This window comes from Protobothrops mucrosquamatus, unplaced genomic scaffold (assembly GCF_001527695.2).
Source record: "Protobothrops mucrosquamatus isolate PMUCROS unplaced genomic scaffold, P.Mucros_1.0 scaffold2997, whole genome shotgun sequence".
Taxonomy (NCBI): domain Eukaryota; kingdom Metazoa; phylum Chordata; class Lepidosauria; order Squamata; family Viperidae; genus Protobothrops; species Protobothrops mucrosquamatus.
Genome location: NW_015389017.1, coordinates 59,556 through 77,338, shown reverse-complemented (window position 1 = coordinate 77,338; position 17,783 = coordinate 59,556). Strand labels below are relative to the sequence as shown.

General features: G+C 34.5%; 1 protein-coding gene across 1 annotated transcript in view; it reads left to right on the top strand.

Annotated features, from left to right (window-relative positions):
• The window catches only part of NDUFV3 (NADH:ubiquinone oxidoreductase subunit V3), a 17,531-nt gene extending 14,461 nt beyond the window's left edge, over positions 1-3,070 (top strand). Inside the window, exon 4 of the mRNA XM_015826182.1 lies at positions 2,728-3,070. Within this exon, the coding sequence (XP_015681668.1) occupies positions 2,728-2,894 (167 nt within the window). The 3' untranslated portion in view covers positions 2,895-3,070. The remainder of the gene's footprint in view (positions 1-2,727) is intronic.
• Positions 3,071-17,783: the final 14,713 nt, after the last annotated feature.

Below are 17,783 nucleotides of genomic sequence, written 5' to 3'. Positions count from 1 at the left end.
CCTAGGGGTATTTTAAATTGGTTTTAACTAAATTTTAGTAGAAGCGGCCTATTTAAATATTTATTTTTAATCATTTTCTTAAATTTTGTATTGTATTGTATTAGTTGTTTTTAAACTGGCTGTAAGCCGCCCTGAGTCCTCCGGGAGAAGGGCGGGGTATAAATATAATAAAATTCAAATTCAAATTCAAATTCAAATTACTAACTTAATAACTGCAGTTATTTACTTAACAATTGTGGCAAGAAAGGTCATAAAATGGGGCAAAACTCACTTAGGAACAGAAATTTTGCACTCAATTGTGGTCGTACGTTGAGGACTACCTGCACTGTAAAAGTATACAGTTAATAAAAGAAGATAACACTTATTCCAGACATTAAATTCCCCTACCCAGCGAATGTTAAAAATCACCCTGAGTTCTTAGTCTATAAGGAAAATATCACTAAGAATAATTGTAAGTTTCTATCCAGAAGATTTTGTTCCCTAACTCATAATACTTCTGCCTACTTACTATTAAGCCCAAAATTTTGATTATCAAGCCTTTGTGATGGTATGTTATACTTTACAATTATTGATTCATTTGAAAACACTACTTCTTTGATAATTTATGATGAAGTGGGGTAGAGAACTAACATGTTGAGTGAAACACTGAGCCATGTAAATTAATGGTAAATGTGTTCTACTATTAAGAGCTGGAGATGCTTATTTACTTCCATGTTATAATCAGATTCCAATCAGTGACTGGATTCATACAATGCAAAGTAAATGCATGGTTTGTACAGTGTGTGAATGTATCACTGTAGTTTTCAAGCAGTGGTTTATGCTTAAGTCGTGCCCTCCCTTTATATTCCAGCAAGTATTCAAGTTGGTCAACAAAATCAAATGAAACACAATTAACAATATAGATAATAGTGTAATGCCCATAGATAGAATGAAACATAAACCAGGCTTTTATGGATCATTCAGCAAACAGCAGCTAAACAAATTATGGCTTCATGTCAAACCCAGAGCTTTTTTAAAAATAAAATTGAAGGGTGAACATATTTGTAGCTTTTGTGAAGTTAAAGAACAATTAGGGAGTTTAACACTGTCTATTTGTCTGATGTAAAAACTCCTTTGGAAAGACATGGTTCTGGATTTATAACAGAATATGCATGTTTTGGTTTATATTCTATTGCTAGAAAAACAAGCCACTGACTTGCCTATTTGGTGGCGGAAGCTAATGTAACATAAACATTGAAGTTTTGGTTACATTGCATATCTTGTTTGGAAATGCTCCTCCCATATATTCTGGTTTATTCCTGATTTTTTAAAAAACTAATGTATTGGTAATCAGTTGCAATTTAATACTGGATATTCAAATTATCTTTAACATTGTTATATTCTTGACTATTTGTGAAATGTCAATGTGTATTTCACACATGTAAATCATGTACTTTTAACTGAAATATAGCTTGCGTTGTAAAGAGAAGCTACATCTTTTCTACACTCAAACTTCCCTGAGGGAAACCTTAATTGATTACAAAAACTGTCCTGTTCATTGACCAACATTTCACAATCATAAGCCTATTTGGTAACTTTTATGTCCAGAACCTGTTCTATGTCACTGTGTTTTTCATTTACATACTTTCTGAACAACTGCTATCTCTAAAACTATTTGGTATTATTCTGCCTTTCCTTTAAGCTGTCCTTCTTGATCACTAACTTTTATTCTAACAGCTCAGTTCCCAGCATTGCCATCATGAGTCATGTTCCATCTCTGTTGTGGGTGTCCTTTTCTTACTGTCTTTTGCTTCAAAATCAAAGTGAAATCCAATTAATTTCTGGGAGTTTTTTTTTTAAAGGATCTACCGTATTTTCCGGCGTATAAGACGACTGGGCGTATAAGACGACCCCCAACTTTTCCAGTTAAAATATAGAGCTTGAGCGAGAGAGGGGGGGGGAGAGAAAACTTGATGAGTAATATGCCAAACCACATGTGTAAAGGAATAAAATAGAATACCCGTATTTTCCGGCGTATAAGACGACTGGGCGTATAAGACGACCCCCGACTTTTGAGAAGATTTTCAGGGTTTAGAAAGTCGTCTTATACGCCGGAAAATACGGTACTTCTCTTGTCGCAATCACCAACCCCCTTTGTTGTTTATACATTTTTCTTTAGTTTTCTGAGATAATATAGCTAAGAAGATCATGGTAAAACACTTAGGATTGTACATTTACTTCTTTACATTTAAAGAAAGAATGTTTTATTAAATAGCTAAAAATGGGCTATAAAGATGTTGATTTATATTACAGCATATCTGTAGTCTATCAATATTTACCTTCCCCAGCACTAATATTTTCATAACCCTATCTGCATGACACATAGAAGTTTTCCTAGGCAAGGGCTCTGGGTCTCCTTCCACTTACAGCTCCCAAATCCCTCTCTACTCAGTTCCTCCTCCCTCCAAATTGGGAGAAATTGCAATAATTTGCTTTGATTGATGGTTCCACTCATCACAAACTTCCCCAAATTTAACATCATTCACAACTGAATGATATGTGTAAGCCTTGAAAGTATTTTTGTTTTATTTTGCTTTTTTTACAACTTTTCAAGCTCTGCCACAATCATCATAGTTGATATAATAACTTTCAATGTTAGTAATACATCTGCATTGGTATCAAAATCTGATTTCGCTCGGAACTTTGTTTCTGTTCTCTGGGTTAACAGTATTTCTTTTCTCCTTATAGCTGCCAAGCCATCACCTGAAACTGCTCAAGAAACATATGACACTTCTACCTACAAGAACCTGCAGCACCATGAATATCAACCATTCACTTTTGTGGATTTTGATGTTTTGTTGTCAAAATTCAGGCTGCCTCAGCCATCTTCTGGGAGACTATCTCCAAGACACTGAACTATTTGTGGAAAACAAATAAATTCCGACAAAGTATTATGCTTGTGAGTGTTCTAAATTAATATTAGCATTAATTATTATAATTGCTGATTGTATGACCAATTAATTCTAATAATTAATGATAACTTGATAATTTCCTTAGTTCAAGCTACTGTGTAGTGTCATACCACACTGCTGCTAAANAGATTTGGGGAAGGGGAGGAAACAACATTCTATCTTTGCTATTTTCTCTTGTTTGAAGTATTAAGGGAACTTAAAACATTCAAAATTGTGATGACTGTGTGAAAATGTCTTCATAAAGGAAATGAAAATGTTGTCCCTACTTGCTAAAGCACAGCCTATAGACTTGTGATTGACCTGTTTTCAGACATTTCTTCTATCTGTACTTGCTCATAGCTTAATGTTGCTTTTTGTTTTTGGAACTTGCTGTTTATGTGGTACTTTTCACTCTTTTTCACGCCTTCTTGAACCTTGTGATACATACATAAATACAGAGAGATAGAGATACATAAATCAGTTCTGTAAGGAAGGAAGTTTACTTTGACCTTGTCTGTAGGTCAGCAAAGTTATCACTGTTAGTGATTTAATCATTATAATGCATGTTTGCGTCAGATGGTTTTCCTTTCTGCTCTCATTGCCTTCATCCTTTAATATTCTTAAAATATTCTCTTAATCTCAAAATACCCAAATAAATTCCTAAAGTGAATATCATGTTCTTCAAATTGTGAAAACCTCCCCCTGAAGCTTTCCCTGTCCAGATAATGTTCATTTTTCTATATTTTAAATTCTGTAGTATATATCAATATGATTTTTAACATCTATTATTTTCAATAATCCATCCATTTATAAATACAGAAAAAATAGTAGATACCAGTTGTAATATGAATTAACAAATAAAACTTGTAATTCAATATGCATGTCAAAGTGATAAATATCCTCAAAGATTTTGAAGTTTATTACCTAACCACCACCACCCAAATCTTCATTTTGAGTTCCAGAAGGGGGCAGCCTTGGAAAGATAATGGCAGAAAAGACATGGCCTGGCTCTCTTTTAGTTTAGCTTGGCTAGTCTAGAAAATTAGAACAGGAGATTAGAGAAGGTAAAATTTGTAATTTCTAAAGATGAGTATAAATAGTCTTTTAAAGTGTAATTGTATATAGATATAGCATTGATAATGTAACTAAAAGCCATAGATAAATATTACTAGGCCAACATTTCAGTGGAAAGGCTTAAACTATTACTAAATGTTGCTACAGAAATACCGTATATTGAACACTGAGGGGTACATATCCAATTATTCCCTGTATATTTACATTTATCTAAAATGTTTTAAACACTACTAACAGAAATCATTGGAAAAATATTCCATTTTACAGATAGTCCTCGACTTACAACAGTTCATTTAGTGACCATTCAAGGTTTACAATGGCACTGAAAAAAGTGACTTACAACCATTTTTCACACTTAAGTCTATTGCAGCAACCCCATGGTCATGTGATCAAAATTCAGATGGTTACAAAAGCTCATGGAATGAGCAGAGATGGCTAAATTGACTGTTTTGGTAAAAGAAAAGAACATATATACTTTTGTTTCTACTTGGAAACCGCTTCTAGACTTTGTGCTTGAGGTGGAAAAAAATGATACTATGATTTTGGATTTTACTGATTAGATTGCTTTGTTGATATAGAAATGGCGAGTTTATATCACTATAGAAACGTAAAAAGTTGAGATTCGATCTTAATATTTTATTTTACTGCAACAGAGGGAGTCGGAAGTCAACACCTTTTGTTTCTTCCCCTCCCCTTCTCCACACTTTTTCATCTTCCCTTTTCCTATTGTCGTCCCTTACTATTTGCTTTTGTAGTTTCATATTTTATGTTATAAATAAATAAAATTATTTTTTTAAAAAATTCAGAGGCTTGGCAACTGCCCCATATTTATGACATTTGCAATGTCCTGTGGCCATGTGATCCCATTTTGCGACCTTTTGACAAGCAAAGTCAACGGGGAAGCAAGATTACTAACTTAATAACTGCAGTTATTCACTTAACAATTGTGGCAAGAAAAGTCATAAAATGGGGCAAAACTCACTTAGCAACAGAAATTTTGCACTCAGTTGTGGTCGTACGTTGAGGACTACCTGCACTGTAAAAGTATACAGTTAATAAAAGAAGATAACACTCATTCCAGACATTAAATTCCCCTACCCAGCGAATGTTAAAAATCACCCTGAGTTCTTAGTCTATAAGGAAAATATCACTAAGAATAATTGTAAGTTTCTATCCAGAAGATTTTGTTCCCTAACTCATAATACTTCTGCCTACTTACTATTAAGCCCAAAATTTTGATTATCAAGCCTTTGTGATGGTATGTTATACTTTACAATTATTGATTCATTTGAAAACACTACTTCTTTGATAATTTATGATGAGGTGGGGTAGAGAACTAACATGTTGAGTGAAACACTGAGCCATGTAAATTAATGGTAAATGTGTTCTACTATTAAGAGCTGGAGATGCTTATTTACTTCCATGTTATAATCAGATTCCAATCAGTGACTGGATTCATACAATGCAAAGTAAATGCATGGTTTGTACAGTGTGTGAATGTATCACTGTAGTTTTCAAGCAGTGGTTTATGCTTAAGTCATGCCCTCCCTTTATATTCCAGCAAGTATTCAAGTTGGTCAACAAAATCAAAGGAAACACAATTAACAATATAGATAATAGTGTAATGCCCATAGATAGAATGAAACATAAACTAGGCTTTTATGGATCATTCAGCAAACAGCAGCTAAACAAATTATGGCTTCATGTCAAACCCAGAGCTTTTTTTAAAATAAAATTGAAGGGTGAACATATTTGTAGCTTTTGTGAAATTAAAGAACAATTAGGGAGTTTAACACTGTCTATTTGTCTGATGTAAAAACTCCCTTGGAAAGACATGGTTCTGGATTTATAACAGAATATGCATGTTTTGGTTTATATTCTATTGCTAGAAAAACAAGCCACTGACTTGCCTGTTTGGTGGCGGAAGCTAATGTAACATAAACATTGAAGTTTCGGTTACATTGTATATCTTGTTTGGAAATGCTCCTCCCATATATTCTGGTTTATTCCTGATTTTTAAAAAAACTAATGTATTGGTAATCAGTTGCAATTTAATACTGGATATTCAAATTATCTTTAATATTGTTATATTCTTGACTATTTGTGAAATATCAATGTGTATTTCACACATGTAAATCATGTACTTTTAACTGAAATATAGCTTGCGTTGTAAAGAGAAGCTACATTTTTTCTACACTCAAAGTTTCCTGAGGGAAACCTTATTTGATTACAAAAACTGTCCTTTTCATTGACCAACATTTCACAATCATAAGCCTATTTGGTAACTTTTATGTCCAGAACCTGTTCTATGTCACTGTGTTTTTCATTTACATACTTTCTGAACAACTGCTATCTCTAAAACTATTTGGTATTATTCTGCCTCTCCTTTAAGCTGTCCTTCCTGATCACTAACTTTTATTCTAACAGCTCAGTTCCCAGCATTGCCATCATGAGTCATGTTCCATCTCTGTTGTGGGTGTCCTTTTTTTACTGTCTTTTGCTTCAAAATCAAAGTGAAATCCAATTAATTTCTGGGAGGTTTTTTTTTAAAAAAGGATCTACTGTATTTTCCGGTGTATAAGACGACTGAGTGTATAAGACCCCCAACTTTTCCAGTTAAAATATAGAGTTTGAGCGAGAGAGGGGGGGGGGGAGAGAAAACTTGATGAGTAATATGCCAAACCACATGTGTAAAGGAATAAAATAGAATACCCGTATTTTCCGGCGTATAAGACCACTGGGCGTATAAGACGACCCCCGACTTTTGAGAAGATTTTCAGGGTTTAGAAAGTCATCTTATACGCCGGAAAATACGGTACTTCTCTTGTCGCAATCACCAACCCCCTTTGTTGTTTATACATTTTTCTTTAGTTTTCTGAGATAATATAGCTAAGAAGATCATGGTAAAAACACTTAGGATTGTACATTTACTTCTTTACATTTAAAGAAAGAATGCTTTATTAAATAGCTAAAAATGGGCTATAAAGATGTTGATTTATATTACAGCGTATCTGTAGTCTATCAATATTTACCTTCCCCAGCACTAATATTTTCATAACCCTATCTGCATGACACATAGAAGTTTTCCTAGGCAAGGGCTCTGGGTCTCCTTCCACTTACAGCTCCCAGATCCCTCTCTCCTCAGTTCCTCCTCCTTCCAAATTGGGAGAAATTGCAATAATTTGCTTTGATTGATAGTTCCACTCATCACAAACTTCCCCAAATTTAACATCATTCACAACTGGATGATATGTGTAAGCCTTGAAAGTATTTTTTTTTTCAACTTTTCAAGCTCTGCCACAATCATCATAGTTGATATAATAACTTTCAGTGTTAGTAATACATCTGCATTGGATTTCGCTCAAATACTTTGTTTCTGTTCTCTGGGTTAACAGTATTTCTTTTCTCCTTATAGCTGCCAAGCCATCACCTGAAACTGCTCAAGAAACATATGACACTTCTACCTACAAGAACCTGCAGCACCATGAATATCAACCATTCACTTTTGTGGATTTTGATGTTTTGTTGTCAAAATTCAGGCTGCCTCAGCCATCTTCTGGGAGATTATCTCCAAGACACTGAACTATTTGTGGAAAACAAATAAATTCCGACAAAGTATTATGCTTGTGAGTGTTCTAAATTAATATTAGCATTAATTATTATAATTGCTGATTGTATGACCAATTAATTCTAATAATTAATGATAACTTGATAATTTCCTTAGTTCAAGCTACTGTGTAGTGTCATACCACACTGCTGCTAAATATCTATGTAATCCTGGTTCATAAAATTTATGCAAAGTACAAATTAGTTGATACTGAATGCTGATGAAGTATTTTTAATTAGATTGTGGTGAGTGTATTTGTTTTGCTAAAGATGCAGTTTTGGAAGCCTAGTGCCACTTGCTGAATGATGTTGTTTTATCCTTGAAGTAATATATAATGAATAATGTTATTGTAAAAGATATAAAAGTAATTGGCTTTATGCTTTATACTCAGCCTGATTCTGAGTATGTATGAATGAGGATGCATTGTCTGTGCTAAAAGTCAAGGGAATTGGCATGTAAATACTGTTCCCTTAATTTTTATATGAGATTTAGCTTGAAATAGAAAATTGTTTTGGAGATGAATATCAAATTAAAGGCTTGAATAGGAGATTATTGACAACAGCCTATTTTTCTAAAATTTGCAGCAAAGGCTCTTGTGAGCAGCTGAACAGGCATTTCTAGGAAGAGTTGTTTTGGTTTCCACTTTGCCAGATCAGGTAGAAATGAATAAAACAAGAAGAAATCAGTTTCTGCATTTATTTGACATGTTAAAAAAGAAGAATATATGTACATTTGTTTCTTAGTAGTGCTGGTATATCTCCTTAATACGACGCCATTATGCCCTAATTTTTCCACCCCTCACTTTGAGTAAACATAATTCTGGGTTCTTGAGATTAATTTTCAAGCATGCTTCATTACTAGTTTTTTAAAAATAATTTTCTCTGCAGCAAACAAAAATGTACTTTGTTTTATGTGAGGTAAGCATGATTTTAAAGCTGTGTTTCTTTTAATGCTGAAATCTTAGTTCTGTGCGGGGTTTTTTTGCTTAATTTCATATTTCTTGAAATAACTGAAATAGTGATAATTGTAATTAGTACAAATTTAAGAGCCTGAGCTTATGCTTCTAAGTGTACCATTTTATAATCCAATTACTATTACTCACTTAAAAAATTCTAATTAGTTTCAACTTTATTACATAGTTACATTGAACTCCCGCTGTTTTTATTTTTGTATTTATCAATTTTTAAACATCTGGACAGCTGGGTCAAATCTGAAGATAAAGATAGTTAATTGCTGCTGTTAAGATCTAAAATCTGAATTATCTAGCAGTTAATCTGAAGAGACTTCAGTAAGTAAAACATTGCAAAGAAGTGTAGAGCATAGAAATATTTTCTCCAAAATTTTTTAAGAACGTGACCTGGAAAAATGATCATGATCCCACATTCTTCATTACAGGTAGTCCTCGATTTGCAGCCATTTGTTTAGTGACCATTTGAAGTTACAACAGCACAGAAAAAATGATTTATGATTGTTTTTCACAAAACCGTTGCAGCATCTCCATGGTCACGTGATCAAAATTTGGACAATTAGTAACTGTCATGTATTTATGACAGTTGCACTGTCCCGGGGTGATGTGATCATATTTTGCAACCTTCTGACAAGTAAAGTCAATGGGGAAACCAGATTCCTTTTTCAACCATGTTCCTAACTTAACTGCAGTGATTCACTTAACAATTGTGGCAAAAAAGTCATAAAATGGGGCAAAACCCACTTAACAAGTAACTTGCTTAGCAACAGAAATTTTGGGCTCAGTTATATGTTGTAAGTCAAGGACCACCTATAGTTAAAGAATGGGTCAATCCTTATGAGAACCTAAGGAAGACTTTTGGAAAGTATGTCTATTTTAATTCTATCTAATTTCTTTGCATTAAAACAAGCAAATACAAAGCATTACCAACCCATACCTCCCATTATTAATTATGTATGGACAACAGTGTACTTAGTATTGAATTTTTGTTTTAATTTGTATATTGTTCCATCTGGAAAAAAACCAAATACACTAACATGGGAAATTTAATACCAGGTTTCCAAGTGTGTTTCACATGTACATTTTTGGGAGAGATTGAATATTCACATTGTCTAATTTTAATTTCAGAGCTGCTTCATACTACTTTTAAAATAAAGTCTTCGTCTCCTTGATACCAAATATTTCCCTCCAACAGTGTGTTTTCTCTAATTCATCCTGTCAACTGGTTACGTCACTAATAAAAGAAAAACATTTTTTTTTTTTTAATCATTCATACAATAGCTTAGGTTTGTGAGGAAAAAAAAAAGTCTGATTTGAATTACTGGAGTAATAAATAGATTATATTTATGGAAGCACGTACATGGCACCCTTTTTCAAGTTGTTAAACTGGCATGTATTTTTGCAGGTTTATGCAACTGCTTCAGAAGCTGCTCCAATCTGTGTATGTGCAAAGTCTGGAAAAAACAGGACGTCTTTAATAATATGAAAAGAGACATGCTTTGTACATACTGATACATGTTCTGAAGCATCTCTGAAAGGCCCTAAAATGAGCCTTCTCAACTATCAAAGAGGGTTGCTGTTGAAATCCAGAAATAACTGGATTATGTAAATGATGTAAATTACTAATGATGAATTACACCCAAAACCGTGTATGCATGTCATACCCATCACAGTGCTTTGTCTCCTTTTCAGGTGCCCATTCATTATAGCAACATACAGAAATCTTTGTATTTCCGTTTTGATTTACGTTATAGATAGCTAGCTGCACTTAAATTTAAAAAAGAGGAAAAGTTCCTTTTAAGTTGCTCACTATAATCTAAAGTCAAGGATTGGTCAAGTGGGAAGAAAACCTAGCTAACAAGTTTTATAATAAACAAATGAGGAATTGTTTCTCCATTAGCAATTGCTGCAAGATGGCATGAGCCGCTCCTTTATGGCCATAAAGCCCATAGGACAGTGGTGGTGAACCTATGGCACGGGTGCCAGAGGTGGCACTCAGAGCCCTCTCGGTGGGCACGCGCGCTGTCACCCCAGTCCTAGGCCTTCAGCTAAGTTTTATAAGACCCTTTCGCTTTAGGCCTCCGCCACCGTGTGCAAAAAAAAAAGGTTCAATCAATCAATTTCAACTTCTCGCGGGAAAAAAAAGATCTTGCAAAGTTGGAATTGATTGATTGAACTTTTTAGTCCCACCCAGTCTGCCGTTACCACCGCAGCCACGCCCACCCAATGGGCCACACCCACCCGGCATCCGATGATGCATAAGTGGGTTTTGGGTTGCAGTTTGGGCACTCTGTCTCTAAAAGGTTCGCCATCACTGGCATAGGAAAATTCCAACGATGGGAATAAAGAAGTTGGAAGTCTGAACTAGAAATAGTTGAAAGAATGCTATGTAACAGTAAGTTAAGGTTCAAAAACAACAGGATTTTCAGAAAGAAAATTTTATATATATAAAACCAGATTTAAAAACAAGTGATATTTCCTTAAAGCACAGAGATACAATAATTGAGTCTTCCAGATGTATAGGTAGTCCTCAACTTAGGGCCACAATTGAGCCCAAAATTCCTGTTGCTAAGTGAGACAGTTGTTAAATGAGTGTTGCCCCATTTTATGACCTTTCTTGCCACCACTGTTAAGTGAATCACTGCAGTTAAGTTAGTAATATGGTTGTTAAGTGAATCTGGCTTCCTCATTGACTTCGATTGTCAAGGTTGCAAAAGGTGATCACATGACTCCAAAACACCGCAACCATCATAAATGTGAATCAGTTGCCAGGTGTCTGAATTTTGATCACGTGACCAAGGGGATACTGCAATGGTTGTATGAAAAACTCATTAGCCACTTTTTCAATGCTGTTGTAACTTCAGATGGTCACAAAACAAATGATTGTAAGTCGAGGATTACTTGTATTTCAGGATATATTCAGAAAGAGAAGAAGCAGAACACTTTGGGCAAACATTTTCAAGAAAGCTACTGCATTTCATTTAGGTTTTCATAGATGGTGATAAAGTTTTTTAATATTCCTCAGTAATGCTTAAGTAATTGGCTGTGGCAAGACAAGAGGATTAAGACAAAGAACAGACAGAAGATTGTATTTGTATCAAGCAATGGCTATTTCTCTGTACATTAACTTAAAAACTGACTTCATGGATTAAATTAAATATTTTCAACTATCAGCCCATCTGAATGGAAGAAAAATAAAGCTAAAAATAGAAAAACGCATATATTATTGTATATCTCTTCAGGTAAGCTGTTGGAATGTCAACATCTTAAGTCAAAAAATTGTGGCCTCAGGCAGATTGGAAATAACTATGTGAAAAATGTATGGAATTTGGAATGAATTCAAGGTGAAGAAGGGAGATTTATAATATGTTTTCAAACTGAATTTTACAATAATTGCTCCCATTCATGACCCTAAAAAATAGCAGAATTCCTGAAAAACCACATGGACATTAGATATAATAGAGAATGGCAGCAGGTGCTCCCACTGAAATCAGCAGGAAGTCAGTTAACATGGATATGATCAAAAGGATAGAATTCATCATGAAGCAGCTGCTGTGCTAACATCATGAACAAGCCTAAACATTTCATATATTCCAATATTCACTTAACAGTAAAAATTTATGAACATCAATTAAGAATCCTTTAACATCAACATTGCTGATCATTCCTACTAATTCATGAACTATATAATTTTTAACTCTCGCAGATTTTAGAATCGGAAATACTTTTTGGCAGCTTTGCTTTCTTTGCATGAGGAATTAGGCATCCAAAATATGCTATGATTGGATATATGCCAAAACTGCAATGTGCTGTTTGTCACAGAATGATGATATTATTGGAACAAGTGCAACTAACATCGCAGCACTAATTGTGTGGGAAAGGCTTCAAATGTAGTGTTGCCTCTACTGTGGCATAGTTAGCAATCCCTTAATTTATATTCAGCAAACTATGATTTATTAAATCAGAATTGGTTAATCCAAAAGCAAACAAAACACATTAAGCTATAGCATAGCATATAAATTGGCCTTAATCTTGAAATTCCTCACAGTTCAATGAACTAATTCCATCTTTTTTTCAAATTGGAATAAACCCCTATAATTCCCCAGAAAATATATCTGGTACAGGTAGTCTGCGACTTATGATCACAATTGAGCCCAAGATTTATGTTGTTAAGTGAGACATTTGTTAAGTGAGTTTTGTCTCATTTTACAACGTTTCTTGTCACAGTTGTTAAGTGAATCACTGCAGTTGATAAGTGAGTAACCCAATTGTTAAATGAATCTGGCTTCCCTACTGACTGCTTGTGAGAAGGTCGCAAAAGGGGATCACATGAACTTGGGATACAATCACAAATATGAACCAGTTGCCAACATCTGAATTTTGATCACATGATCATGGGGATGCTGCAAAGGTTGTAACTGAAAAATGGTCATAAGTCACATTTTTCAGTGCCGTTGTAACTTTGAACAGTCACTAAACAAACTGTTGTAAGTCAAGAACTACTTCGATGTTGGCGTTGTATACAGTATGTTGAACATCTATTGAGGGAGATTTTGAGAAAGGGAGGAGCGAAAAAGATAACTGGGAGAAGAAGAAGAACCTGAACTATCTAGTGACTCTACTCTGATAGCTAAAAATGCAAACAATATGCAAGATCTAATTATGAAAATCAAGATGCACGGTGAAAAAAAAATGGGACTAAGATTAAATATAAGGACAACCATACTAATTACAATGTGTACAACAATCAGTCTTAGACAGTGAAATTATTGAAATGATGGATAGCTGTTTTTTTAGGATTAACTTTCAGCATCGGATTGCTGTAGTGGTTAAGAGAAAGAGAAAGAGAAGAGAAAGAAAGAGGAAAGAGAGAAAGAGGAAAGAAAGGAAAGAAAGAGAAGAGAGAAAGAGGAAAGAGAGGAAAGAGGAAAGAGAAAGGAAAGAAATGAAAATACATCCTGCATATCAGATATTTACATTACGATTCATAACAGTAGCAAAATTACAGTTATGAAGTAGCAACTAAAATAATTTTATGGTTGGAGGTCACCACAACATGAGGAACTGTATTAAAGGGTCGCGGCATTAGGAAGGTTGAGAACCACTGGGTTAAGGCATCAGACCAGAAACCAGAAATGAAGAACACCGCCTTATAATGGGTACAAATATGGCTCATCAGTTCAGAGCAGCTTACATTATTGGCAGCAGCTTTATAAGGTTCTAGATAGGAGTAGAACCTTGGCTGGGAATAAGAACTGAATCTGGGCCCCATGGCATTCAAAATGCTTGCTCTATTACTAGATTATAGTCTTTATGCGAGCCAAGATGCATTAATGAAAAACTTCCCTAAGTCACAAAGATCGGTTAGGTATGTGTTACTGTTTCACAGTGCTGCATACCTTGACATAACGCAAACGAAATAATGTCAGAAGTCCAAAGAAGGTTGTGGAGTTCACAGTTGTGTACTCGCTGCCTTTTCAAACAGGAGTGGAATATTACATGACTTGTAATATGATTTCCTTAAATTGGATGACAAGTTGACGCACAGCATTCCAGTTTGGATCATGCAGAACTTTTCCTCTCCCTGTGCTTCTGACCCTTAAACTACTCATCACTAACCTTTTGTCTGACAAGAGTTGGTCTCTGTGTTGGAACCCTTTTGACAGAAGGAACAGCTGCAAAGCAACTCCAGGATGAAAAGCAGCGATGCACAACCTCATTCTTTTCACCATCATATTTCACTTAGTGCTTTTTTAAAATCTCCATACATTCTACATATGAAATTGCGAGGACTGCACTGAATCCCAAGACCCAATTTCAATTGTCAATAAATTTGATTATGCAAAAAGCGTGCTTGTGCAAGCACGCTTGTGAATCTGCAAATCTTGATGCACTAGATTCGGCATAGTGGATTGATTGGTTGAAATGATAATTCAACTAGAAAGGGTAATCAGGTAATCATAATCAAATATTTGCACCATCCTAATAGTCACATACAGATCTTACATATTATTCATATTGGAGAAGATAAACAATCCCAAAGAATGTGTTCCCCAAAATGAAGAGCACATGAGCTCATGACACTGCATAGAAATCACCTTTATTGCTAGACTGTGAACAATACAAAAGTACCCTTATTGCTAGCCTGTGAACACTGGAACTAATATTTTTATATTTTATAAAACAAAACTGATTTAACTCTGCATATTCTTGATTGTCTTAGAGAAAAGTTGAATATGGCACCAAAAGGGACTACTTGGAGAAGTGGCAATTTAATATCCCTGACTGAAGAATGGGATTGGGCAGTGACTAGTGTAGGAAAGCATTGTGTATGAGTTCTTTCATGGAAACCTTAACGTCCATTTGAATATGAACAAAAACTCAGCAATTGTATGAGCAGATTTCTGCTCCCTGTGGCTGTCCATCGTTTTGCCCCAAAGACTTGGGAAGAATTTAACTATGTAGAGGACATTTCTAGAATAATAAACACATTCCACTAGTTTCATCTTCACAAACAGCAAAGGCACCAAATTAACTTCATCCAGTGATCCCAAATGTGTCACCAATAGCTAAAATTTCTAATTATAGTAATTGAAAACTGAAAATGTTTAATAATATATTAAAAACAGGATATTAGATATTTCAACTCCATATAATTAAAGAAGGGCAGAAGGGTCTATTTGCATGGTTACTGGGGTACTGCTAGTGGCTGTGCACTTATACAATTCTTTGCAATGGATAGTTTCTGTCCTACTTTCAAATGACTTGCAGATGTATTACTGTTGCAGCTGTTGCTGGTCTTGTAATAGCATTAGGCTTTGATTCAAGACAGTTAGTGCCAATGAATTCTGGCAGCATAATGTGTTTTGATGTTCCCAAGGAAGAAACCTCAGTCTTCTAAGAGAAGCAGATAAGGAGAACTAAAACAAAAATGATAAACAAAAAAGTATGAATCCAGTCATGAAAAAAGCCTTATAAATTGTAAACATTTCTTTCATATATGCCTGTATGTATATTTAGCAATCAATACACTTTCAGTTACGTTTACCTTTGGCAGACCTATTTAGAAGTAAACATTGACCTGTAGAGTATTTTTAGTTTGTATTTCTAAACCTGTCTCCTATTTGATCAACAGCTTGATGCATTTGCCACATTGCACTATACACAACTTGCTGCTAGGGCCACATTAGATTGGTTTCATATAAGACAGATATGTCAGCTTCTCCTTCCTCGTTAATGTATTGTTAGGAAAATAATCAGCAGCTGAGCAAAATGCTTATTGTTATTTTAAAATCAGTTCACTTGATACTTGACATTCAAAGAACATCACAGCCAAACAGTAATGTCATTTTTAACTAATAGTCCTAAAATTAATGTCACCCATTACTTCTAAAATAGCATTGGGTGAAAAAAAACAAAGACAAGAAAACCTGCCTAAACAAAGAGGCAGGGAAAATACTTGTAAGAATTATTTTACATTAAATTACTTTGTGTTAAACACAAAGTGGGCTTAGTTCAGTCTCGCCATACATAAAATACCCCAGGAAGCAAGAATGCATTGATTTTTATCAGCAGAGACATTCTAGGTGCAATTCTATATTCCCCCTACGAAAAAAAGACTGTTTCCACTTACATGGCTCATAAAGCAGAATTATGTTAAAGAAACTCAAGGGACAGGAGCAGTATATGTAAAAAATATTTCTCTACTGTGCACAGCATTTGAAAGCATACAAGAAATATTTATTTTATTACACCAAATTCAGATTCTTTGGCACCTTCCCAGATCTATCTATCTATCTATCTATCTATCTATCTATCTATCTATCTATCTATCTATCTATCTATCTATCTATCTATCTATCTATCTATCTATCTATCCGTCTATCCATCCATCCATCCATCCATCCATCCATCTATCATCTATCTATCTACCTACCTACCTACATACATACATACATACTTACCTTTCCACACACCCATCTATCCATCATCTATCATATTTGTATAGCCACCCATCTCATATAGTGACTCATCTATATAGTGACTCATCTATTTGTATAGCCACCCATCCCATATAGGTCGTGTGTATAGTGAAATGAAATACATAAGAGTAAAACATAAAAATCAATAAAACCACAAATTTAAATTTAAATTAATAACAAAATGGTGGCTAGCATTAAGAATGCATCAATCACATCGCCATCCAATAGACTCCACTCTACCTTGGGATCCCTATTCATCAAGACATTGGCATTCTGCATTATACATTTTGCAAGTAATAATGTATATTGTACTTTGATTATGGCAATAATAAAATGAATATTCTTCATTTATATGCAGATTTCTCTCTAATAAGTTGATGAACTTTCTTCGAAAAACTGCAATTTTCTAGTGCACTTTTCTAGTGATTAAAAGGTAAATTCCCACTCAAATACAAACTAAAAGAATATACCCGGCATTCATAACTCTTTTTTTTTAAAAAAAAAGTAATAAACATTCTTGCCAGAGTCAGAAAAATGGCATGCAAGTGGCTCTAAATATAATGCAATAAACAAAGATCACCATTCATCTGGAAGCCTGCAGCCTTGAAAAAGATCAAAAGCAAGAAAGGACATTCACATAGAATGGGAGAAAGTGCCTTTGTAAGTCTGCAAACAGATTGCCAAATTACCCTTAATTTGGACAATTTAGGAGCTACATTAAGTGCTTGTGTAATGTACCAGGGCAACTGTGACAGCACTTTTTTCTGGGTTATTATAGCCTCCTACAATAGCTGTTAACTGTTCTTTTATCTTTAAAAAAATCTGGATATACTGCAAAAAGAAATAGAACAGCCTTTGTAGGTGAAAGATTAACTGTAGCATGGTTTGTTTTAATAAAGCCCTTTTTTCAGAGAAGTCATTTCAGTATGCTTCAAAAGCATGAAAACTGCATATCAACAACTATAGAAGGAATTAGCCAATACTGTGGAGCCAGGAGGAATCAGGGTTCTTTTATCTAAATACAGTGGGGTTTTATATATAAATATCTGCTACAATAAAGGGGACTTGCATTTCATTCTTACCTATGGATTCCAATCTAGCTTAATTTTAAGAAATCTATATTATGGTATTTTACACTTCATTGACTGAATTGAGGTAAGGAGATTGGTTGATGATGCCATCACAAAATAAATGTGATGTTTTTAGCCACATGAATTAAAACC